Here is a 24889-nt window from a genome sequence, read left to right on the forward strand (position 1 = left end):
GTGGTAGATTAAATAATAAGAATTATGTGTGATCATTAGTGGGACTGGAGGAGGGGGTATGTGAGTTCATGCAGATGGTTGGTGGGGTTAATAGATGTGCTAGAAAAGATTAGGTATTGTTAGGCTGCAGGGGCATGCCTTTCTAGGTAGGAGTGACGTTGATGTTTGAAATGTGTTATGGACTATTTGCAATAATACATTAATAAAGATTAAGCCAAACATGCATTTGGCTCAGAGAAGGAGAGTGGGCAAGTTAGTCCAGCCTCGATCGAACCAATGATCCAAGTGACAGCGGCTCTTTACCCATCTGCCGTCAGAAATGGAATCCGTTTCCTAAGCACTTTAATTTGAAAGAATCAGGAAGAAAGCATTATCCCTTTTTATTCCAAGGCTTTTCACTGAAAAAGATAGAATGGGTAAAGGAACCACATATGGGGAGTATGTATAAAGCATGCTGAGACAGAAGAGAAGCCTTCTACAGTGCTGTCCACCAGAATGTAAGTCATGAGGGGCAAACACCCAAACGTGAAGGGGTAGAGATATCGCAATCTGACTCTAAATCTTACTGTTGGGAGCCAGACTGTAATGATTTGGCTAAACTGCCAGATGCCTCTTAGTGACAGTCAGAGAATGCTCACCCCAGCGGCGGCCTTTCATGGTGCGCTAGGAACTCTGAAATGAGGCCCTATTCCATTGCAAGCACTAGCAGGTATAGTCAACAAACAATCCGACATGAGCTTTGGCGTAACGAAACTTAAGGGGGCACCCCTGCAAAATACATGGAGCCCCCCCCCCCCAAAGCAAACACAAGGAGACTATGGATGGAGCACTGAAACTTTTCAGACACCCACCCCCAGTCACAGACCTGAGTTGAATCCATCATCGTTCTTTAGCTCACTTTGCCACCCCAGTTCAGACCCAGCTATATGCAAATCAGCCTTGACCCTGTGCCTCATGGGAACAGTGCAGCCCAAACTGCCAAGCCAGGTCTTCCCTGGACTGGAAACAAGCATCCTGGGAATGGTTTCGGTGTAACACCCCTCATCAGCCAGGCTAGCTTGAATTCAGTGTGCAAAGTGAGCAAGGGACCCACGTATGGGCATACCCTGCCAACTTAGGGCAAACAAAGCAACCCCCCCGACAGGAGTTCTCAGGTCAGTGGCCCGCTGCATGTGCAAAGTGCTGAAGGGGGGCCCCCGCACCACGGAGGCTCCAGAGGCTATACTATTGGGCGTGAGCAGTAGCACGAATGTGGCCCACAAAGGAAGCATAGTGCCACAATCAAGTGCCCAAATGAGGAGGAAGATGTGCTTGCAAGGGGCCACAGAGAGGTTAACTAAACATGCTATAAAGCTCAACTTTAATGCATGACTCCTTTCAGACCTTGCAGTGATGCACAAAATACTGTCCTTTGCATTATTTAAACCCTACGGGCAGATTTACTAAGGTTTTGTGTCAGGGTTACGTCACGTTTGCGGTGCAGCACAGGCTTAAAATTCTTTTCGGCATTTACTGAGCCCTGCAAAGCCACTTTGTAATGCAAGGCAGCTCTAACTATTTGAGGAGGCCAGAGAGTACTGATCTTATGGTCATGATTTACATTTTACCACAATTTTGGAATGATTTTAATATTTGTTTTATTATTTCATGTATCTAACCGAAGGCACTTTCACTTTTATTAATTTTATCCAAATGTGTATTTTAACTGTGTTTTATGGCAGACTGCCGGAACAATGATCAGGAATTTCTGTTCTGACCATCTTAAGCTTTTACATGTAGGCCTAAGGCTACAATAATTTGTTACCAGCTTGGACTGTCCAGATGGCATAACGGACCCATTTTTAGTCCATTTTCCAGGATTTCGCTGAGGTTTTTAGGGTTGTCACAGCAGGAATATGCCTAGGTATCAAAGGGTGTAATATTTTGTAAACTCATTTTGTTCGATTGACCTGTTTCGTTTTTTTATCTAAATAGCCTAGTTTGCATTTTATTATGCATTTAATACTTGTATTCTGTACTTTTATGGTTCAATGAACTGAAATAGTTACTTGCATTATTGCGTTACCTTGCGCTACCTTGCACTGGGAAGGCGTTCTACGGGTGGAGCATGAGCGTTCGTTCCCATGCATCCACCCATGGACTTTGGCTCATTTCCAAATTTACTAAAGCTAGTAAAGCTGGGAAGGCGTCAACAAGCTACTTCTTCCAAAATGAGGCATAATGAGTAGGAATATGGTTCTAAGGATTGTTTTTGTGCAGGAAGCCATGCCTTCCTGCACAAAAACAATCCTATCTGTAATGCAGGTACTCTTGCACTATGGTGCACGGGTGCCTGCATTGCCGCTAACAGCCTCAAGAGAAGCAGTGCAGGGGGAGAGCTGAAAAGAATCATATGTTAGTACATATGGTGCTTCTCAGCTCTCTTTGCTGCCTTGCTGCACTGTGTTGTGTGAGTTGTAGGTAAATCTGCCTCTAGATGCGTGACACATGGCAGGGCTGGAGAATGTGGAAACCATATCTGACATTTCAGAGCTAGTGTGAACTGGTTCTCTTTCAAATGTAATTTCCAGTTTGCTCTCCAGACAAAGACTTTGTGAAAAATGATGTTCCTCACAGCAGATGGCAATGGGACTGGCTCCAAGCAAGAGTACTCCTAATAGGGGCAAAATGAAGTGTGAGATATCTGCATCTGGCTATCATCAGCCTTGCTGAAGCAGTAATCAGTCAGAAAAAAGGGCAGGTCTAGCCTAGAAACATCATCACCTATAACAGGACAGGAAGCTGCAATCCCATCCTTCAACCCTATACCCCACCAAATGGCAGTGCTCATAAAGAGGTAGTCAGCAGTCCTTTTCTAAAAAGTCCCTCGTGGGATTTGTATAAGAAGCCTTGTCTCCATCCTACTAATTTCAGTATCTGGGTCGCCACCCTCCAGCCACAGGAACAGAGGCAATACATGTGCACTGTTTGGGAAACTTATCCTCGCCATCCATCTTGTGTCATGCCAAACCAAGAGCATCCAAAATGGGTCAAACTGATCCCAGTATTCATCAACACACATACACAGCGTCCAATTACAAACACATGTACCGCGTGCACCACACACACACTCGACACGCACATAGGTAAAAGTGCATGGAAATGTCTGGCTTTCACATGACAGCAGAACTTTACATAAGACGGAACAGTAGGTCACTCTCTCACTGACACAGGAAAATACTCCTGTCACACGACTGATTTTAAAACATGGTATGCTTCCACCACCACTTTACGTGATTTTCCCAGGCCATGGACAGTGTCCACTGCCTACTGAAAAGGGCACATGTTTAGGTCAAATGACAGGGCTAATGCTTTCTGAATATGTTAGTTTAGCATGATGCTTTGGCCAAAATAAAAGGCAGGACAACAGTCCCATATGTAGTTTGGCTCTGAGGGCAAGGAATACATGCCTGTTTACAGGGGACATTCCCTTCCCATCAGTACCAGTGCAGGTTTATGTCTACTGCGCTAGAACATGATTTGTGCTTATATATGTTATACATTTCAAGGAGCAAGACTTCATTCCAATGTGAAGTGGGGAATTGGCCAATAAAGCAGAGGCATGATGATAGTAACAACAATGACAATATAGTAAATATGCACATAAGGTTAGATGATACATTTTTTTTTACATGGAACAGAGCTAAACAGCAGATGCTAATGAAAATTAAACATCAAAGTCTTTCAAGTGAGTTCTAGTAGTCCATTGCCTACAAATGAGTCACAACTGAATGGAAAGACCATTAAAATAAATAGGATTTCAGCAATTTACAAAAAGGGCAGAGGGACTACACACATAAAATCCCAATGGAATCCAACAGACTAGTTGTCACAGAAGGATCACTCTGACATGCCAGAGCCAAGGAATCTATAGCCACAGTAGTGAAACACTACGCGTTATCATGCCTCCCTACCCCCACGTCTACAGACAGTGAATCCATGATAGGGTGTTCAGAGCAGTTTAAACAATTTAGTCTTATAATCAAGAAGACTGGAAAATAACTGAAGTGAAAGTTTGGCCCAGACAGAAACTGCAACTTTCATATCGGTTGGACTCACCAGTAGCTTTGGGTGAAAGAGCTGTTGTGTATTCTCCTTGAAGTGCAAGTGGGCCAGCTGGCAGGCCGGGAGGGCCAGGCGGGCCTTGAGGTCCAGGCAAGCCAGGAATTCCAGGTGGGCCAGTTAATCCTCGCGGCCCTGGAAGCCCTGGTATTCCGACATGTCCTGTTAGTCCTTGTAATCCAATTGGTCCTGGAGGTCCCGCCATGCCATCTTTTCCAGTTAATCCTGGTGGACCTGGTTCACCTTTCTCTCCGGACGGACCAGTCTTTCCTGTTGAGCCCCTCGGGCCCTTGTTACCTGGTGATCCTCTTGAGCCTTTGCCTCCCTTGTCGCCTGGGGGTCCGATGGGTCCAGGTGGGCCCCTGTCACCTAGCGGCCCTGGAGGGCCTGAGTCTCCTTTGTCTCCTTTTTGACCCTTGATGCCGGTTGGTCCCATGGGTCCTGGTGATCCCCTGTCACCTTTGGGGCCCTGTAGACCTGGTGGACCTGAAATGATAGGAGCAATGATCACAATATCTTATTAGGCTGTTAGATGCATCCTGATAAATTAGATACATCGACTGGTTTATCAAATAAACAATGTTACACATAATGGCATAACAGGGTAAATATGGCAGAATAAAAGAGATTGGGGTTCAATAATAGCAAAGTGGTACTGTTATTGGACGCTGGCATGTCTATGTGCTTTCAGTTGCTCTCATTCATTTTAAATTGCATATTAACTTGCTTATGAAGCTCTTGGGGAGAGGAGTTGGCCTAACAGCTAGGGCGGTTGACCTTGAAGTTGTGGAACCGGGTTCAAGTCTCGGCAAGGATGCTCGACATCCTGTGATTCTGGGCAAATCACTTAATTTCCCTGTACATAACCAAAATGAATGTGTCCTCATGTAATGCAACTGATGCGCGTGTAAAGCTCTCTGATACCCGATACCCTCAGGTCAAGTTTGCGCTATATAAAACTCTGTAAAAAACACACAATTACAATAAAGTGGGAGCCAGTCATTGAGCAAAGCTGGCATGTGGTTTATTGACGTGTTTTGGCACCTAGATACAATTTCATTTCATTCTACAGTAGTCTCTATTTTAGTTTATCAGTGGGGAATCATATACTTGGAATGGCGTTGGTTACTACTTACTGTATATCGGATTGCCTGCACTGCTATTGTTAATGTCATTTTATTAACAAGGACGGCAGATGCTCATTTTATTCAATATAGTTGGTAGATCTAGTCTCAACTGTGCAACTTCTGCATGAATCTATGTTTGCTTCCCTTGGGCTACAGGTCCCAACTTCTTATCCAGGATGGTCGAGTCCTTAGTGTCACAGAGTCAGAATAGTTCTCTCAGTTGGGAGGGAGGCAATTTCTAGCAGATTTGGTCAGGATTGTCATGTTATGTTATAGGCTCTTGTATAGGTTAGCGACTCACTCCCGGTGGAGTAGCTCGGTGCTTGCTATCAGGTGGCAGCACAGTGGAATCAAAACAACTAGGTTTTTAAGAGGTTTTTAAACTTGGGTAGGTCAGGACGGGTGTGAATGTACAGGGGGAGTTTGTTCCAGTGCAATGGAGCGAGGTAAGAAAAAGATTGACCCCCAAATCGGGCAGTGCGAATGCACAGTACCCTTAAAAATGTTTTGTTTGTGGGCCTAAGTAATCTAGTGTGTTGGTAGTGGAGAAGTCTGGAATGTAGATAGGAGGGTAGTGACTACCTTAATGCTTTATGGGTCAGTCAGCAAAGTTTGAAAATAATACTTTTTCTGATAGGCAACCAATGTAAGGCTTTTAGAATAGGTGCGGAACAAGATTGTGAGGGAAGGTTACAGATCAGTCGTGCTGCTATACTCTACACCAGCTGCAGTTTAGACAACAGGGTGTCATTAGTTGCCACTAGCAGGGCATTTTCATAGTCGAGGTGGCTAGTGATTAGTGCCTGGACCAAGGTCTTTCTGAAAGTTGAAGGAAACCAAGGAAGACTTTTATTAGGAGACACATAGTGGCAAGGCACGTACCACAAGTAGTGCTAATATGGACTTTCATATAAAGGGTTTGATCAAGCTTGATACCCAGGTTCTTTACAACCAGTTTTGGAATTGGAGCAGGGTCGAATTCCGTGGCCACAAGTCTGACAACCAGAGCTCCTGAGCATTGTCAAATAGTTCTATCTTGATTTTCTCGCTATTCAACTGGAGGCAGTTTTTGGTCATCCAATCAGCAATTTCTCTCATACAGCTAGCAAACCGAGACTTGACTAGTTCCAGATCTTGCCCACAGTAGATGAGCTGGGTATTTTCAGCGTATGATATGGTCTCAAAATCACATGATCTTATGATTTGCGCCAGGGGCTACATAGATATTGAATAGTATCAGTCTCAAACAGAAACCCTGTGGATCTCCTTTATTGATTAGCAATGTGTGCACTTTAAAGGGGTCTAAAACGATGGTTTGGGTTTGGTTATTAAGGAAGTCCCTGAACAAGTGTAGCGTACTGCCGTAAATCCCTGCTTCATGCAGTCTACGGATTAAGATCAAACGAAAGACGGTATCAAAGGCTGTAAATAGATCTAGTAATACCAACATGACTGGTTTGCCTGCGTCAAGTGACAGTGAAAGTATTGGTGACTGCCACTGGTGCGGTGTCCGTGATGTGCATTGCTCTAAAACCCAGTTGTGAAGGGTCGAGGATCTTTTGGTTCCCCAAGAAGGCAGCCAGTTGTCTTTTTATGTGGCTTTCAAGCGATTTTCCTATCAAGGGAAGCAGGGAAATCGGATGGTAGTTCGGAGAAAATTTCCCGGTTGGCAGCAGATTTCTTTAAAATAGGAAACACTTGGGTGGACTTCCATTCTGCCAGAAGTTTGGCAAAGGCATTCAAAAAGTTATATAGAGCCATTACTGATGGCGTGATTAATTGGGCAAGGCAGGAAAATATATATTTTTTCAATATTGGGGTTTTTCAAATATGTAAAGTGTTTGTAGCGAAGAACTTTCTCTACCATTGCACAGACTGGAGTGGGAATAGTAAATTTTCCCACTCCGAAGTATAAGGCTTTCCTTACTGTAGCACAGACTGGTGTGGGAATAGTAAATGTAACCCCTACAAAGTGCAACGCTTTTCCTACTGTGTCACAGATTGGAGTGGGAATAGTAAGTTTTATCCCTCCGTAGTCCAATGCTTTTCCTAGTGTTGGATAGACAGGAGTGACAATATCAAATCAAATCAAAACAAGCTTTATTCGATTTAGGATAAAATCATAAAAGCACATAATACAAACATTTTTAAAGATAAAACACGGTCAACAACATAAGCTTATTTGATCATACATTCAAGATAAAATATCATTAAAAAGAGATTCAGATCATAATAATTCGGGAACAGATTAAGAACATGAGGATTGCATAGATTTTCTAAATTTAATTACTAATATTAAGAAACTTGAAACTGCATGAATAAGGGAATCATCTTCTAATAGCAGTAATTTCATGTATGCTAATTTACAGGTACGAATCCCCCATGCCCTCAGAACGGGTAACAGAAGAGCTCTACGCGGGACTTTGTAAAATACACAAAAAAAGACACAATGTATGTCCGATTGTCTGGAGATGTCATCACATGGGCACAAAGGAATTTCAGTGGACCAGTCATTACAGAGGGGAAAAGTAACTAAGTGAAAAAACATGCCTAATCTGAGGCGAGTCAGCAATGTGCGTGCATATGGGCTTAATTCTGAGCTAAGATAATATTGGAGACCCTCGCACTGAGTAATTTCCTGAAACCGGAGTACAGTAGGTTTCATTTTCTCCTTGTCCCATCTTTCCATTACCCGGTGGTCAAGAGCCAACTTTTTCAAGGCGGCTCTCGATAGCCCATCCAAGCTGGGCGGGTTATCAAAGAATTCTGGGTGTCCTATCTGTACACAAAGATTTTTCACGTAGGAGAGCCACCTAATATTGGCCATTCCGTTCATTGTGAGACAGTCAGTAATTACTTCCCTATTTAAGGATGTCTCCTCTGTCACCCAGACCTTATGCCACAGTAAAAGAGGGGAGATGTTAACAATGTCACTAATGTAGGGAAGGCCTACTTCTATATGGGTCATGTAAGTTGATGAAAATTTAGAGACTCCTAGTAAGTGGCAGATAAACTGATTCTCACAGCTTTGTAGCGTCTGCACATTTTCTATCCCCCAGAGCCCTGCCCCATAGGTGGCTGAGGAGACAACTTTGGCCTTATAGATTTGTATTAGTTCCATAGCGGGCTTCCCCCCAATTTTTGCAGAAAAATTGTTCAGGGCTCCCGCAGAACGTAAAAAGGCTAATTTCCTTGTTGCTATTGCCGGCTTCCAGCTCCCCCTCCTATCAAAGGTCACACCTAAATAACAGAATTTCTCAGTGGTTTCAATTTTTTGGGCGTCCAGATAAATAGAACAAGGTGCACTTCTAAGGCCCCTGCCACAGACCATGTTGTAAGATTTAGAAGTGTTCACCTTTAATTCCCTATCCCTCATAAAGGAGGTAAATTGAACCACCGCCCGCTGTAGACCTATCCTAGTACGCGACATAATTGCCGCGTCGTCAGCATAGAGTAATAGGGGCACTGAGGTACCCTTTATGGCGGGGTAGTCATATTGAAAATTACTTAGGTGTTCTCCAATAGAGTTAATGTAAATGGTAAACAACGGGGGAGCCAATATGCACCCCTGTCTGACCCCCCGCGAGATAGGGAATTTATCTGAGCATTCCCCCAGACGTCCAAATCTGACCCTTGCCCCTGCGTCCCTGTAAAGTTCACGAATAAACGTGATGATTTGGGCATCAAGGCCCAAAGAAGAGAGTGTGTTCCAGAGGAATTCATGATTCACACAATCGAACGCTGAGCTTAGGTCAATGAAGGAAATATATAACTTTTCGCTCTTCGCTTGAGTGTACTTTGCAATAATTAAGGCCAGGTTCAAGCACTGCTCAACCGTTCCCTTGCCCGTCCTAAAACCGTATTGTAAATTAGAGATGGCCTGATTTTCAGTCTCCCAACTCTGGATCCGGTTTAGGATAATCCTACCGGCCACCTTCATCAGTGCATCCAGAAGAGAGATTGGCCTATAACAATTTGGGTCGTTTCTGTCACCCTTCTTGAATATTGGCACGACAGTAGCGTCAGGCCAAGATGCCACAAATCCCTGTTGGTTAGACTTGTTTAAAACATTGGTTAGTAAGGGTGCCCATAAATCCATCTCTGCCTTATAGACGTCGATTGGGACACCATCGGGACCCGGAGCCTTGCCGGGTGGACTGTCCTTAATAGCTTTAATGACCTCTTGGAGGCTGAAAGTAATATTCAACGGAAAAGCATTTCGCTCGCCTGGTCCGCCGGGGTCCATCAAACTGAGAGTTAGCGAAGGAGGACAGTGCCCTACAGTCGAACTATTATATAACTGCTTAAAATGGTTCACCCAGGTGTCCCCTGGGATAGCCACGTCTAAGATATCTTCCGCTCTGCTTTGCAGGTAAGGGGCATTTACCACTTTCCAAAATAATGTACTATCGCGTTGTAGCGAGGCCTCACGTAAGGCCGCCCACGCCTCCCGCTTAAGGGTGGCTTTTCTCGTTTTAATGGTCAATTTGTAAGCTCCTCTAGCTTGACGGATTAGGTCTTGGTTTTTTGGTTTAGTCTGTAGGGCCTTTTTGAGAGAAGTCAAAGCTTTGGTGCATTTATTATCAAACCAACCCTGTGGGCGCTTAGCTGTTTGCCTATGTTCTCTAAATAAAAGATCTTTTACTGTCCGTTGGATATTAGAAAAGGCAGCCACGACTTTATCAGGCTCCATGTCAGCTGTTAAACATATATGAATATCCTCAAGAGACGTCAAAACCAAGCTCTTTAGGAAGCCAGCTGGCTCAACTTTATCCCATTTGACAACATACCCATTTACAGCACCGAGATTAACCTTGGGGGCATAATTAGGGTTCTTCTTGGGTTGACTACGTTCTCCCATTGTTTTTACAGAGAATGATATGGGGTAATGATCTCCGAAGAGAGCCTTTCCAGTCTCCCAGAGGGTTATGCAGCCAGCATGGGCCGGGGATATTAAGGTAAAATCTATGGTGGAGTTACATCCTCGCCCATTGAAAGTTGGTTGAAACGGGACGATCGGGCTGCACAGTTCGTTTACAAAGGATAAATTCAAATAGAACATCATGTTATTTAGGGAGTTGCCTAATTTTGAGTGGGTGAAATGGGTAGGGCAGTCTTCCCCATAATCTGCTAGGCCGCACAAACCAGTTGCAGAAAGGGGGCAGACAGTGCAATTAAAGTCACCTACCCAGATTAACACCTTCTCACCTACAAGATGGTCTATTAAAGATATTATGCTATTTAGAAGGTTGTGAAGAACGTGCTCTGTATGGATAGATGGTACGTTATTATAAAAATTAATTAAAATTACATTAACAGAGCGGGGCCCTTTAAAGATCAGGACCTGATAAAACTCTGCGTTAAGACACTTGTTGACCCTGAGTTCCGCAGTTGTAGCCACATAAGTACAAAGGCCTCCTTTATTCCTGCCCTGCTTACTAATAAGTGCGGGCGAATGAAAGGTTTGGAATCCTATAATGTGGATTTCCTCGGTCGTCCAGGTTTCCTGCAAACAGGCTATGGTATGTTTATTAATAACATCCAGCCATGCTTGCTGGTGGACCTTTTTACTCAAACCTGCCACGTTCCACGTAATCAGGCTGTAAGATAAACTCTGCCTAACTTCCGTGGTTGCTACACTGGAGCTTATACTAAAGCTAATGTCGCTGGGTAAATGTTGTGTCGTTAATAGCTGAGGAGTCACAATGGAGGAAGAAAGCCTACATTCCCTATTGGTTGTGCTAGCACCGTCAAGCGCCTGTGTCCTTGTTACCCCAGTCCCCTCTGTTTCGACAAATATAACTGGGTTGTTTAAATCCGGTGTATTGACATTGTCCATAATAGGCTTTGGGTTAATGGGGTCAATCAATGTTAGTGGTCAATCGACCATTTCTAGACCGCTGAATCGGTTATGTGTGGGAATACCGGACCAAGGAACCCAGCGAGTGCGCTCATGGTTTACCTCCCTCATCGTATGTGTCCCACCCCAACTGTCCCAGTCTCTACCCAGATGTCGATGCCCCACCGTTTTCCAAGAATTGTCATATTGGGGATGGCAGGGACCCATTGTCTGCCTGTGGCTGTCATGGTCGAAATAGCGGGGACCCATCGGTTGCCAAGATGGCTCTTGGATGTTTGACAACCTTGGTGGGTAAAAGAAGGAAAGCCGTTTGATGCTTATTCTTCCACTTTCACATGATTTTTCCCATGCACAGATATGGTCGACTGCTCTAGGATCATCAAAGGTTACCACGATGCAGTCGCCTGGCAGTGATTTCTGGCCTTGGCCCACCCAGGTGGTTCTACGTACCATAAGGATCCTGTAGGACCTTGTCGGTGGGACAGGGCAATTAGTGTTGAGCCAGAATTGAACTTAATTCTTTAGGGACCATGTGGGTTCTGAATTATAATCCAAGAGTTCAGGGACACCTGTCATTACTGCCACAAGGGGGTAGGCTTCCGGGGGCAAGTCAACAGGAAGTCTGGGCAGTTGATCTACCCTCATACCACCTGTGTCAGAAACTGAGGGTGCCGTTTTTGAAGCTGTCAACGGGCAGGCCGAATTTGTTGAGACTTGAGCATTTTGTACCATTGTTTTTTGGGGCAAGGTACTTGCCACTGTTGAGGTGGCGGTGTTTTTAGGGGCGGGTTTTACTGGACTATTAATTTTTGAGTTAGTAGATGGAATTAATTTTTGTAATGGGGCAGTAGGAGTAGAAATACGATTTTGTGGGGGTGCTGATTTGGCTGGATTCTGAATCTGGTTTTTTGCTCGTGGAATTTGTGTCCCTAACACCTGCTTAGTCTTATGCAGATTTAAAAGATTGGTCAATTTATTTTCTATTTTCGTTAACCTAAGTTCTATTGGGGTGAGTAGTGATTTCAATAGATCCGCTATACTGTTTAATGACATCTGTAAGTTATCAGACCGGAGTGGGTCTCCACCACTAGGGACATCAGTCAATGAGGCCACAAAGATGGGGTCGGAACTATCGTGTGCTGAGCGGTGTAATATCGCAGAGTGAACTACTTGTACCTTTCTCGAGTGTAAGTTCTCAGTTGAACTAGGCCTAGAAACTGATTTATTAAAAACTGGTGTATTGGGAACTAGGGAAGGCTGATTTATGTCTATCTTCCTTTTCCTCACAGCACCCTCCCTCCTCCCTCTATCTCTTCTTGTTTCGTCTGGTGTAACTTGCGAGGATAGCTGTGGGGATTGCGGGAGGAGGTCGGGGGATTTTTCCAGATCTGTGCTGGTCTGTAGGTCTGATAGCGGAGATGCAGATAAATCCACCATGCTTGGTAAGCTACGCCTACCTTCATTCAGTGACCTAGATTCAGGAGCAGTAACTAGCTCAGGGGATCTTACACTCGCTAGAGTACCCAAGGAAGATCTCTTGGCGCGTGCAAGGTCTAAAGACACCCTACCCTCCATAAGGCTGATACTCTGATCAATAAAAGAGTTTGCCTTAATGATAAAATCGTCCATTGGTCCTAGGAGGTTACCCACCCCTCCCGCGGCCTTTTTTTTCCTGCCTCTTGTTAGCACCATTGTATCAGTGGGATAAATGGCTTGCCGATGAATATATAGAGGGGCAGGTGTGTGAACCCCAGGGAAGTCCAGCAAGACAGGACAAATGAAGGGGGGGTGGCCCGGTCCCGGCCTCCACCGTCCTCGAACGGCCTCAAACGGCCCGCCCTTTGCCCGGGCTTAGCCCCGGGCGCTCCCCCGCGCGCTCCCGCGCAGCAGGGAGGGATGGCAAAAATATAGTTAGAGTGACGCGCAGGGGGCGGGGCTGAGAGGGAGAGCGGGCCAGGTGTTTTCAATCGGCCAGGCAGGGACTCCTGGGACACGGAGTCCCTGCTGAAACGCTCGCAGCCCTACCCAGTTCCCCAGAGCACCACAAGCCTCACGGACACCGCGCAGTTCTCCCCAAGGTAATGCTGGTGAAGCGGGACCCGCGAAGCGGGTCCGGCGAACAGTTGATGGTAAAGGCAGGTCCCCAGTAGGCAGAGAGCAAAGAACAGCAGCAGGGCTTCCTCTTCAGCAAAGGAGTGACAATAGTAAATCTTACCCCTCGGAAGTCCAACACTTTCCTTATTGTTGCACAGACTGGAGTGGTTCTAGTAAATGTAACCTCTCCGAAGTCCAACTCTTTCCCTACTGTAGCAGAGACTGGAGTGGAAATACAAAATCTTACCTCCACAAAGTCCAATGCTTTCCTTACTGTTGTACAGACTGGAATGGGAACAGTCAATTTAATCCCTTCGAAGTCCAACGCTTTCCCTAATGTAGCACAAACTGGAGTGGGAATAGTAAATCTTACCCCTCCGAAGTCCAACACATTCCCTACTGTTGTTTAGACTGCAGTGGGAATAGTAAATGTAACCCCTCCGAAGTCCAACGCTTCCCCTACTCTTTTATCCTATTTTTCGTAAATGTGTTTTTGGGGTTTTAAATTTGTAATATTTAATTTATTGTCTAAATAATTAATATATGGGAGCCGCCAGAAACCAGATGCCAGGGAGGACTCCAAGCCCTATAACTCTTTGCGCCAGGATGCGCCGACGCAGCTTTTACCACGCCTGGAGGCGCTCAAAAGCACTTTGTAGCTCCAGCAGCACAGGACGCACGTGGGCCCAGGCTACTGTCTTGATTGGTCACCAGCTAGGTGGCTTCAGTTGGAGGGATACAGTACCTGAGGAGTGCATCGTGGATAAGTTCTTACAGCAACGTCAATGGTCAGTGTATCTTTGGTTCCCGTAATAATTTGCAAACATTGTTTTGAGATAGAGGTTAACTAGCATATCACAACGGCAGAAATCTCCTGTACAATTCAAATATGAGGAAGAGAAAGGCTATGCTCACTGATCATTCTAATAGTAACAAGAGGGCTACCATCGACTCCTTTTTGGTAAAAGCGGTGGTGGCCATCTCAAGAGAGATAGACAAAGTGGAGAGGAGACTATCTATGGGCTCTAATGGTCTTCTCGCACTAGTACTTACGTCAGGAGATGTAGCTGACATGATAGAAAGGAACCCCCGACCACTGACTGTGACAAATCACAACCCTCTGCCATTTGTGATATAATGCAAGGGGGGGAAGTTCTAACTCGCCTGCAGCAGGGACAGAGCCAGATGTCTCACCAGTAACCAAAAGACTGCGTAAAACAAGAAAGAGAAATGAGCCTATAAGGAAAGGAGAGGTGCCAGTGGGACAAACTAGTTTAACCAGCTTGACAGACATCGGGGATTTCTGGGGTACTTTGAAGAACATTTTCACGGACATGTTGACGGACTTGGTATCGCAGCTTTTGGACAAACTTGACAATGTTTTAACCAAGACTAAGGATACATTCAACAAAGTGGAGTGTTTGCTGAATACTGTTTCCAAAATACCCCCTCCCCCAATCACGCAACCTCAGGAAGCCTGTAGTATAATTGAAGGGACACACAAGAAGTTGGCTTTTGAGAAATGATGGTCCATAGTCCCCATATGGGTAACGTACGTGGGGTGCTGGAGGAAGGGGAGAGCACCAGTCAAATGAAGGTGAGACAGAGCATGCCAGGGCCAATCTTACCATTATAAACAGTGTAGGCCTGCCGACAATTGATTTGCCGCTAGAGTGTTGCCCCTACAATGTGGTCTTGGTGTAGGTTAGAGGTCTGGGTACACATAACATGGAAACCACATAAAATCTGATAAACAAGGTAGCACATTGGCTAGGGACATACAGCAGGTTTAATGTTTCAGATCACATAACATCCTGATGTCAAGAAGGGTCAACTGGATCAGTCGCTCTTTTAGGGGTGACGCTGTGATTGTCTCCTATAGATTCCCAGCTGTGGCGCATAACATCTTGAGACATTCTGATGAGTTTCCTTTCTATGCCTCAGATATCAAACCTCTACCTTTAGGTTTTTTCTACAGACCTACATCAAACTTCGCAGCAAAGACTTTTACCTATGGGCGGGAGGGGGGGCGATCTGGTACATGAGGGTCTAGTAACAACATTGAATGTTTATGCCCCTTTGTCAGATTTAATTGACTTGGATTGACTTGATAAGGACACAGTACAAAGCACATTGCAGATAACCAATACTGAATCGCAAAATCAGGATTCCATGCCCAAGGAACATTATAAGAGTGACATTTTAGCTCAATCTACTGATGGTATCACCCTTCCCTGCCAGATAGACAACCGGGGGAGAGACAGCTCCTGCCGCATGCTATAATGACCATGGTGGGGGAAATATTTGTTTGTTATCTTGGAATGTGGCGGGCCTAGCTTCCAAATTTGGAGATGAGAGATAGATTAATTTTTGCAGGAGACTTGGGGGTGATTTTTTTTTTTTTTCTTAGAAGGTTATAAGACATTTTTCCTCCCAGCAGAAGGGTCGCCCTCTAGACGTGCAAAAGGGGGATTAATTATTTTTATAGCACTTGACATTGTTGCATCTATGGAACAGTTGAAGTGGAACTCTAGAGTGGCACAGGGCATTAAGTTAGAGGGGGGAGAATTTTGTGGTTCATACTTGTAAATTTCTATAATGCAAAAAATAAGATTCCGGGTCCCTCAAGTTTGACGGAGTTATCTAGGCTTCTGGAATTGTCAATGGGTAATGATTTCGCACAGGACAATCTTGTGTTGCTTGGTGACTTTAAATTGTCATCTGTGCCGCGTTATTGATCAAAGCAAGAGTGACACCCCCATCTGCCAGGCTTCAGAGAAATGGCATATGGAGCATTCCTCAGACAGACGTGAATTAAACCCCCTTTTAAACACTTATGAATTAATGTTTACACTGCAAAATGTACTTAGGAATCCTAATAGTTTTCAACCACCATCTTATAAAGGAAGGGGTCATGCCACTATTAGTGATTTTATTTTTGTTTCATCATCCATGGATCATATTATACAGTCCTCTCGGATTTTGGAGAGTCCCTTTAGTGATCATAACCCTGTGATTCTGGGGCTATGGGCACAGAACCAGAGGGAAGCACAGGTCAATGGGAGTTTGGGGGCAATAACTCCAACTGATCAAGGGAGGCTCTTGCAGTGGTTGCAGGTGGACACTAATGCTTTCAACAGCTCCCTATTCAAACTAAGGCAAAAAGAGAATATGAAATGCCTTGAAGTAGTGCTCTTAGCTGGGGAAGTATTTAGCTCCTTTAACGCCATCGTACAGGCAGTGGTTGTTTCTTAACTGTGCCGGAAATCCCCCCCTGCTCGGATAACCCAAGATGGTTTGACAGTGGGTACTCCAAGGCACTAAGGAAGCTAAAAGCAGCCCTGGAAGAGATTCTGCATAATAGAGGGTAGCTAGTTCCCGTAAAAATTATAAATGCGCGTTCAAAGAGCAGAGGTCATTATTACAGAACCAGGCCTGGGAAGAGGTGGTTCAAGCTAGCGAATGAAAGGACAGTACTCTTTTTTGGAAGGTCATCAATAGCCCTTGTTTCTCTGAATCTGATAAACCGAGTATGGCACATCATATAACCCAGGACTAATGGAAGGTTCAATTCCAGGCGGTCTATAATTATGGTGACGGAGAACAAGATATTGATGACCTGGTGCCTTGCCCAGGCACTGTGCAGATTAATTTCCACTTGGATGAGGTTCAAACTGCCATTGAGGGACTGTCGCGGAGCAAAGCCCCAGGACCGGATGGGATTCCCCCGGACCTGTTTCGGAAAAATACAGACATTTGGGCTCCGATTATGTCCAGGGTACTTAATGCAGCGGCATCGACATCAAAGCCCAAGTCATTGTGCACCACTATCATCGTACCCATCTTTAAGAAAGGTTACAGGGACAACCCACAGTGTTATCGCCCCATATCTTTGATAGATTTACTGTGAAGGTTTTGGGCAGGGTTCTATTAAATAGGCTATCAGAATGGGCAGACAGTGATGGAATTATTTCAGATGCTCAATACGGCTTAGAACAACAGTAGGCCAAGGCCTGAACCTTTATCTGTTGACATCAAAATACACAACTTCAAAACGAGGTTCCATTTACTTAGGGTTCATGGACCTTACTGCTGCATTTGATAGAGAGAACCATAGTAAACTGTGGGCTCTATTAGATGAGATAGGCGTCGAGAGGGCAATAATAAATGTTTTGATGTCCTTATATGCTAATACAACAGCTGTAGTTCGTTTCACACAGGAGGGGGCACGCACTGATAATTTTAGATGTTCAAGAGGAGTGCGTCAAGGGTGCATTCTTGCTCCTTTTTTTATTTACATTGTATATTAATGGGCTAGAATCCCACCTGATTTCACTGCACACTGATACCCCGAGAATAGGAACTAGACCAGTATCAGTCCTGTAATATGCGGACGACGCGGTGCTTATGGCACAACACCTAGTGCATTACAAATGTTAATTGACGGGTTTGTCTCCTTCATGAACACGCTAGACTTATCCCCCAATTTTACTAAATCATTTGTTATGGAAATAGGGTGTCAGGGGACAAGTACAAAAACCTACAAGGTAGCTTAGCCAAAATCCTGAATTTTACATAGTTGGGTGTTTTATTTGATGATCAATAAAAATTGACTACCCTGAAGGAGAAAAAGGAAAAGGTGATAAATAAAGCACTAGGAGCTATCGCAAAGTATGCACACAGGTTAGGCACATGGTCCCCGGAGGAGATCTTAAAATTATATCATTCATTTTGCATTTCCAAGGCCTTGTACAGAAGTGAGATTTGGGGCTATAAATTAGTTGATAAATTAGAAATCACCCAACAGAAATTTTTGAAACAGATTTTAAAAGTGTCTCAGGGAACACCTGTGTTCACTGTATATGAGGAATTGTGGGTTAAATACATTACAGACCTAGTTGCAGTTAGGCCTCTGCTCTGTGGGTAAATGTTTGGTCCAACGAAGAGGCTTCTTTTAATCAAGCTGTAATTGTGGATTGCCTCTCCTTGGATCACGCATTTAAAATTCCCTGGTTAAGATACATTAAAGAATCATTCAGCGCCCTGGGAAGATCTGATATATTTAGGAATTATAAGACAGTGAGGAGGGAGGATAAGACGTTAATTAAAGACCTATTTTTTAAAACAATTAGCGCTGAGTGTGAAGGGAAGGAGCTTTTGAAGCCTAGGGTAAGAGCCCACACTCTGGTTAAATCAGCGCCCCGTATGGAGCCTTACCTCTCCATATTAACTAGTTCCCATGAGCGTTCTTAATTACCCGTTTTAGACTGAATATGTTTCACCATTTAGTTGCTTATCCTCCTTGTTTTGTAGTACGTAGGATAGAGGTTCCTATTTTACATTTTATCTTTTTATGCAAATATTTTACGCTGCCTACACGTCAATTTCGAATACCTTACTTGAAAGATATGGGGTTCAGGCAAACTCATGTTGCTCTTTTACATTTGCAACTTATGCAAGATGTTCGTACATTGAGTGTGGTTATTTATTTACTAAGAGCAATGATAAGATCAAGAAATTCCAGACATGAGTGAGCTCGGAAGGGACTTTGTGGGACCAGGTTTGGATGATAGTAGATTGTGGGACCAGGTTTGGATGATAGTAGAATTAAATGTACAGGATGGATTTTAGGATTGTATTTATGTAACGGGGAACTTCAGTAACGAATAGTGCAGTTTTTAATGTATATCTAAAAAGCAATTTTAAGCCAAGGTTGGTCCTGTTTTCTAGTAGAATGATAATGATATTTGTATGATTACTGAGTAATGAAATAGGTTTTTTAATGAATTTAATATTGTTTTAATGTATGACCTCTTTTATGGCGTTGTTACTGCCAAATAAAGATCGTTTATTAATATAATTATTATACTTTTGCTAATGCTTTGCTAATGTTTATATTTTGCTATGGTTTTATTGTGTATGCAATATAAATTTTATTTTCACAGTAAAAAATGATAAATATTTAAAAAGTAATATCATGTAAAATAAATAACTTCATTAAATATGTTACACTATAGTTATATAAACACAAACACATGCATATATATGTGTGTTTGTATTTATATAATTATATATAGTATTACATATTAGTGGGATTTATTTAATTTCCATTATATTAAATTTATTTATCAAAATATTTAAGATTCACTACTTTACACTCTATATTTTAAAAAATCGATATTCTTGTATATTTTTTCACAAGGACACGATATTTGTGTCAAATGATATTTTTACCTTGTTATTGTGTCAGTGATCCGCTTTTAATAGGACATGCAGAATAAAATTAATATAACTATGCTTCTTACCTCTTAAAATGGCATGGGTGACAATGTAATTTTATTTTGATATGGTCAGAGCTTAATTAATTAGCCAGTGTGGGACCATCTGCAGTTGTTCAGAGACATCATAATTGGATCAAGCCTGCAGTGCTGGTGGGGCATCGGTATTCAATCAGAGAGTTTGTTTGAGTTGGTGGAACATAGTTGGTTCAATCTCCATTTAGACAAGTCTGAGTTGATGATTAATGGATCGACCGTGTTTTGAAGTTGTAGGGGAACGGTATTGATCTCTTATTAACCAAATGGTCTTTGACAAGTCAATGTAGGAGAGTCTAATTTGACATGTTGGGTGCCCACTTTCAATCTGGTATCTTCATTCTATGGTAGTTTGTCAAAACAATTAGCATATCCTTGATGTACAGCCTCCCACCAACTATGCTATCGAAGAGACTTCATTCAAATAGTGTACAACATAATAACTGTGTTAATGCTGAGTCCTATTATCCCATTTCAGTTCATCATATTACCACTCCTTGAGCTGAGCTGGCTTACTTCAATCTCGAGATAAGTACATTATGGCCTTGTTGTGCACTATAACAATATATTGCCATCCTATGGCAAAACAGGTTCCTTTGTTTATTTAGCCAGCTGTGATTTAGTAAGGAGCCTACTAATATCAAAGGTTTGACTACATACCCTTGTGGGTGGTTTATTTGTTGCTTTGTGGAATCTTGAATTCTTTGCTGCCTGAAATTACTGTTTCCCATTTTACTTCAAAAGTAAATATTTTCAGTACCTTTACGTACTGAAATGGGTGTGCATGTAAGTTGTCAGCGCTGGTGTGATCCCAATGGGATATTCCCTCACTTGCATGGGATGCTGGCACAAGGAGGTGGTTCCGCCCTTGGGCTGCAGGTCCTGTGATTTTTCCAGCTATTCCTATACAGACGGGTTCACTCATTCACTGTACCAGTTTGCGGGGGATCCTAGCCTCCATCTCACACGACTGCCAATCTGTCAGCATTGGAAATTGGAATGGAAATTTCAAAACATCGGTCTACCTTTCAATGCTCATTGTCCCAGTGTAGGCGCGACTGCACTTGCACTGGGAAAGTACTTTTTTTCCTTCATAATATGACATAATGACTCTGCCTGCATTTTGCGCACTCGATGAAGGGCGTGACAAAGCACAGAACTTGACATTGCGCCTGCTCTGTAACTTGGCACCTGGACTTTGAGTCCTTAGCAATCTGCAACAGAAAGCAAGCAGGCAGAATGGAAATTTCACTAGTTTTAGTCTAGAGGTGGCTGGGTATAAAATCTACGAACAACAGACATCTTTTGATACAGCAAATTCAAACCGAAGAGGACAGCACTTCAAGGGGCAGAAACTTGCCCATGAGCAAGTCCAGGGCAGAAGAGACCAAGAACATTTGAAAAACCAGTAGAAGATTGATAAGCATATTCCCTATCATATTTTAGACATTACAAATATTAAAAATGAATGGAAATGATAAACACAACATCACATGTAGCAAAGAGTACCTCTGGGAATTTCAAAGGAGGTTTAGAGAACAGCGCAAACAGAGTAAAGAACATCTTGGAAACATGGTTAACAGCTCTTGGTGAGGACGATGGTGAGGCATGCTTTTGTAGGTCGGTCTACTGCAAATTTGGGGAGAAAAAAATTGGGCATAGACAAAGGAGGCACAGAAAGAGGAAATTGCACAAATACAGAAAAATGGGGGCTGATTAATATTTTGGCGGACACCGACGCCGTGGCAGAGTACTTTACTCCCGCCATGGAGGAGGTACTCTGCCTGCTAAATTTAGAGCTGTCTGCCAGCCCAGTGACATGTCTTGCATTTACAGGAAGAGCTGTTGTGGTGATCCCTCTAAATGCATTGAACGTTTGACGGACAGCTCTGTCAATATGACAGAGCCAACCGTCAAACTTTCAACTTTATTTTTATTGTCATAAAGAAAATCCCAAAGCTGTATTTTGAGAAGAAAAACACAGCGCCCCCTTCGCCATGAGTGTTTTTTCCCAGGGCGAAGGAGGCATTTTGTAGTTTTCACTGCCCCTTACTACCAGGTTTTCTGTGGCGGTGATGGACAGTGAAAACTGGCCAATTGTTTGCCACTCTAAATAGGGTGGGTGGCCAAACCTACGACTCCTTTTACTCCGTTGGGCCATCAGAGGTGTATGTAGGCTGTGCAGATGGGGCAGCCTACTCTTGTCTACATACTGAAGGTCTTCACAACAGTAAATTAGGAGTACCCTTTCCACCAACATCTGTCTAACGCAGGCCGATAATCTTTGCACATTTGTGAATACGTGTATTTGCATGTGTTAGCTCATTAAAGTCAGGCCTAATGGCTTTGTCAATGGTTGTATTTGGTTGAAAGTGAATTCTAGAGAGAAATCGCACTGGGACTCGTCCTATCACTCGATTTTCTCACTTGCGTTGGCCAACGTTGGTGTGCCGTGTGTGAGAAAAACTCTGCCACGTGGCAGTGGGCAGAGTTTTTTTGGAACTCTATGCTCCAGGCGGAGTGAGCAAAACTCCGCAAACTCCGCTGGCGTAGTGGAGTTTACCACCCACCCCTAGTAATTTTCTGGATTCAGGAGTAGATCTTAGCACAGAAAAATCAAAATGATAGTGCTCTGTTTTGCACTGCACGGTACTACATTTACTCCGTTCATCAGAACAATTCGATAACTTGAACAACCTTTTGGAGCATAACATTTTCAGAGGGTAACTGGTTGCAGAATCAAAAAAGCACCCTGATTCTCGGAACGCTGCGCAGCCTCTTTGGGTGCTGTGCTGCGTTATGTGTGTGTGTTTTTTTTTTAATGTGGCCTCATACTTGTTTTACCAAAAATCCTTATAGTTCCTCAGTACGATTGTGTGTAAAGAGGAGAATCACGTTCTTCATTGTTGCTGCATATATCGACTCTAACCAAATGAAAAACACCTTCAAAAGTGCATTAGCAAGATAAACACATTCTTCTGCAACCTAGCTTTACTGCACACGTGAAAACAATATTTCTAAAAAGTAGTTTTGTTAGTTTAAGAAACTCTGTCTTATTGGAGTTTACACTGCTGTAGTTAAACGTTTGCTAAGTCCACATAATAGAGCTTTTTTTGTAATAAAAACACAAATCTGAACAGATGGCCCATAAGCACATAACGTACTGCATATACATACCATTTGAAAAATATTAGGACAATCATATGCATTTAAAAGAAGCAACCTGCCACTCTTCCTAGCTGTTGCTTGAGGTGTAAAGCAGGATCCTGCAGTCCCTGTAGCGCAGGGGGGCCCCAACTATTAAGGACACCCCTGGTCCTTTGATGGGGCCCCATTCAGCCCAAGGGCAATGATCTTCGAGATATGGGAGACTCTGGGCCCCCTCAACAGATTCTGCAGGGGGCACCATTATTATGTGTTATGCTCCTGGCTGCTGCACCATGGATTACCATGCATCGTATATAAATATTACATTATAGGTCCCTTGACTTGTAGAAATAAAACAAGCATTGATTCACATACTACAATCAGAGACTCACCTTGCAATATTGTGAAATTCCTGATAAGCTGACCATGCTTTGAGTCCACCAGCTTCATTTCCTCCATGATCATTGATAAATTAGCTACTTCGTTGTCTAGCCTTGACCTCATCACGTCCTGCTGCATCCTCAGAGAAGTAGAGTCCAAACGCACATTGGCAAGTGAGTTGTTCAAAAATATCAGCTCGTCGCTGTGCCGACTCAAGCTATCTGTGCAAGTTGTCCTGACATCATTAAGGTTGCTGGTCAGCGTCCTCAAATGTTGTGCAGTGTAACTGATGTTGCCGATGACTTTGACAATGTCGTTCTCAAAGTGATGGAAGTTCTCCTCGAGCTCGTCAAACTTGCCCGAAGTTATGTTTTCATAGTATTTGTGATATTCCTGCAGGTCTTTAAGGCTATGCTCATTACTCTGTGTGATCCCGGTGATGTTGTCCATCTGCCCTACGAGAAAGTTAAGCTGACTAGTCAAATCCTCAAGTGTCTCATTGTTGGTTTTGGCCAGAGCAGAATTGTTTGCTGAAAGTGCTTGCAGATTCTGCACTTTGTCCTTTAGCCATTCGGTATCTTTCAACGTCTGAAGAACAGCCTGTTGCAAGCCCTGAAAATCGTTCTTGATTCGTTGGACGGCCTGGCTGGTGTCGTCCACAGATCGCTGCAACGTACTGATGAGATTCCGCTGCTGCGTCTGCGTCAGATTTAGGCTGTTTAGGTTCATGATCAGCGCATTGCTAGACTGTACTTGTGTTTGTAAAACTTTCTGCAGATTCTCTGTGTCCTGCTGGAGCCCATTGACATACCCAGTGTACGTCTGTAGAGTCTGGTTGACGTCGCTGATCATAAATGTATTGCCTTCTACGGAGGTTTTCATTTGGCCCTGCTGGGTGTCGAGAACATTCTCAGTTTCTTGTAGTTTCTCAATTGTATCTCTATTTCTTGTAGTTTTCTCTGTGATTTCACGAAGCTGCTGGCGAATGGCAAGGATTTCTGACCTGAAACTGGAAAGTTCTGTACTGGTACTCACACTTTTCTGTCCTGCTTGGTCATCTGTACAGAACAGAGTTAGAAAATTGTTAGAGGTGGAAAAGGCAATTAAAAGTAGAGAATTCTCAACTGGCAAACTAACAGGTTCCACTCAAGGCTAACCTTTATGAGACAGTATCCTTCGATCAAACATGGGCCTATTAAAAGGGAGACCTAAATACAGATTGACAGTTTATTGTGCTTTAGGTTTTCATTTGGTTGAGCTGATTACAATGCACATTTCTACACCGCTTTATACTGAGGTGCAGATTGTTGACATTACTGACAACATTCTTCAGTCACAAAAAAAGATCCACATTGCATTTAAAGGAACCCTAGATCAAACATTTAGATGAGAAGCCAAGAAGACGATGAGAATTTAAACATATGGGGATGGAAAGTAGTGCTCTTGCACGGATTCTCATTCACATTTCAAAATGCTATATTTTTAAAAGATTAGAAGGTTCACATTCATTATGGAAGGCATCTGTGTAACTTGATCTAAAATGTGGGAACAACAGTATTCTAAAACTTTGTAGTCATATTATAGGTGTTAAGGAGGCTAAACCCTTTTTGAAACTATAACAAAATTATGGCATATTGAGGATGTATTTTTAAATATCTCGAAGTGCATAGCTAGTTTACAGATTGAGGTAAACTGGTGTACCTAAATCAATCTAGTAACAAAAAGATACATTTCTCAGATATGCAGGGTATTCTATTCTTTAAAAAAAATGGGATTATGAAGATTTTAGAGGGTTGCATATATAACAATCCAGATGCTCACTGGAAGAAGATATGCAAAATGATGCACTCCACTCTTTCTCGATA

General features: G+C 43.3%; 1 protein-coding gene across 1 annotated transcript in view; it reads right to left on the reverse strand.

The window, feature by feature from the left end:
• The window catches only part of COLEC12 (collectin subfamily member 12), a 517500-nt gene that overhangs the window by 71315 nt on the left and 421296 nt on the right, over positions 1-24889 (reverse strand). Inside the window, exons 5-6 of the mRNA XM_085605803.1 lie at positions 23036-24082; positions 4099-4587 (exon numbers count right to left, since the gene is read on the reverse strand). Of these exons, the coding sequence (XP_085461929.1) occupies positions 4099-4587; positions 23036-24082 (1536 nt within the window). The remainder of the gene's footprint in view (positions 1-4098; positions 4588-23035; positions 24083-24889) is intronic.

Source organism: Triturus cristatus, chromosome 5_1 (assembly GCF_964204655.1).
Source record: "Triturus cristatus chromosome 5_1, aTriCri1.1, whole genome shotgun sequence".
Classification (NCBI taxonomy): Eukaryota; Metazoa; Chordata; class Amphibia; order Caudata; family Salamandridae; genus Triturus; species Triturus cristatus.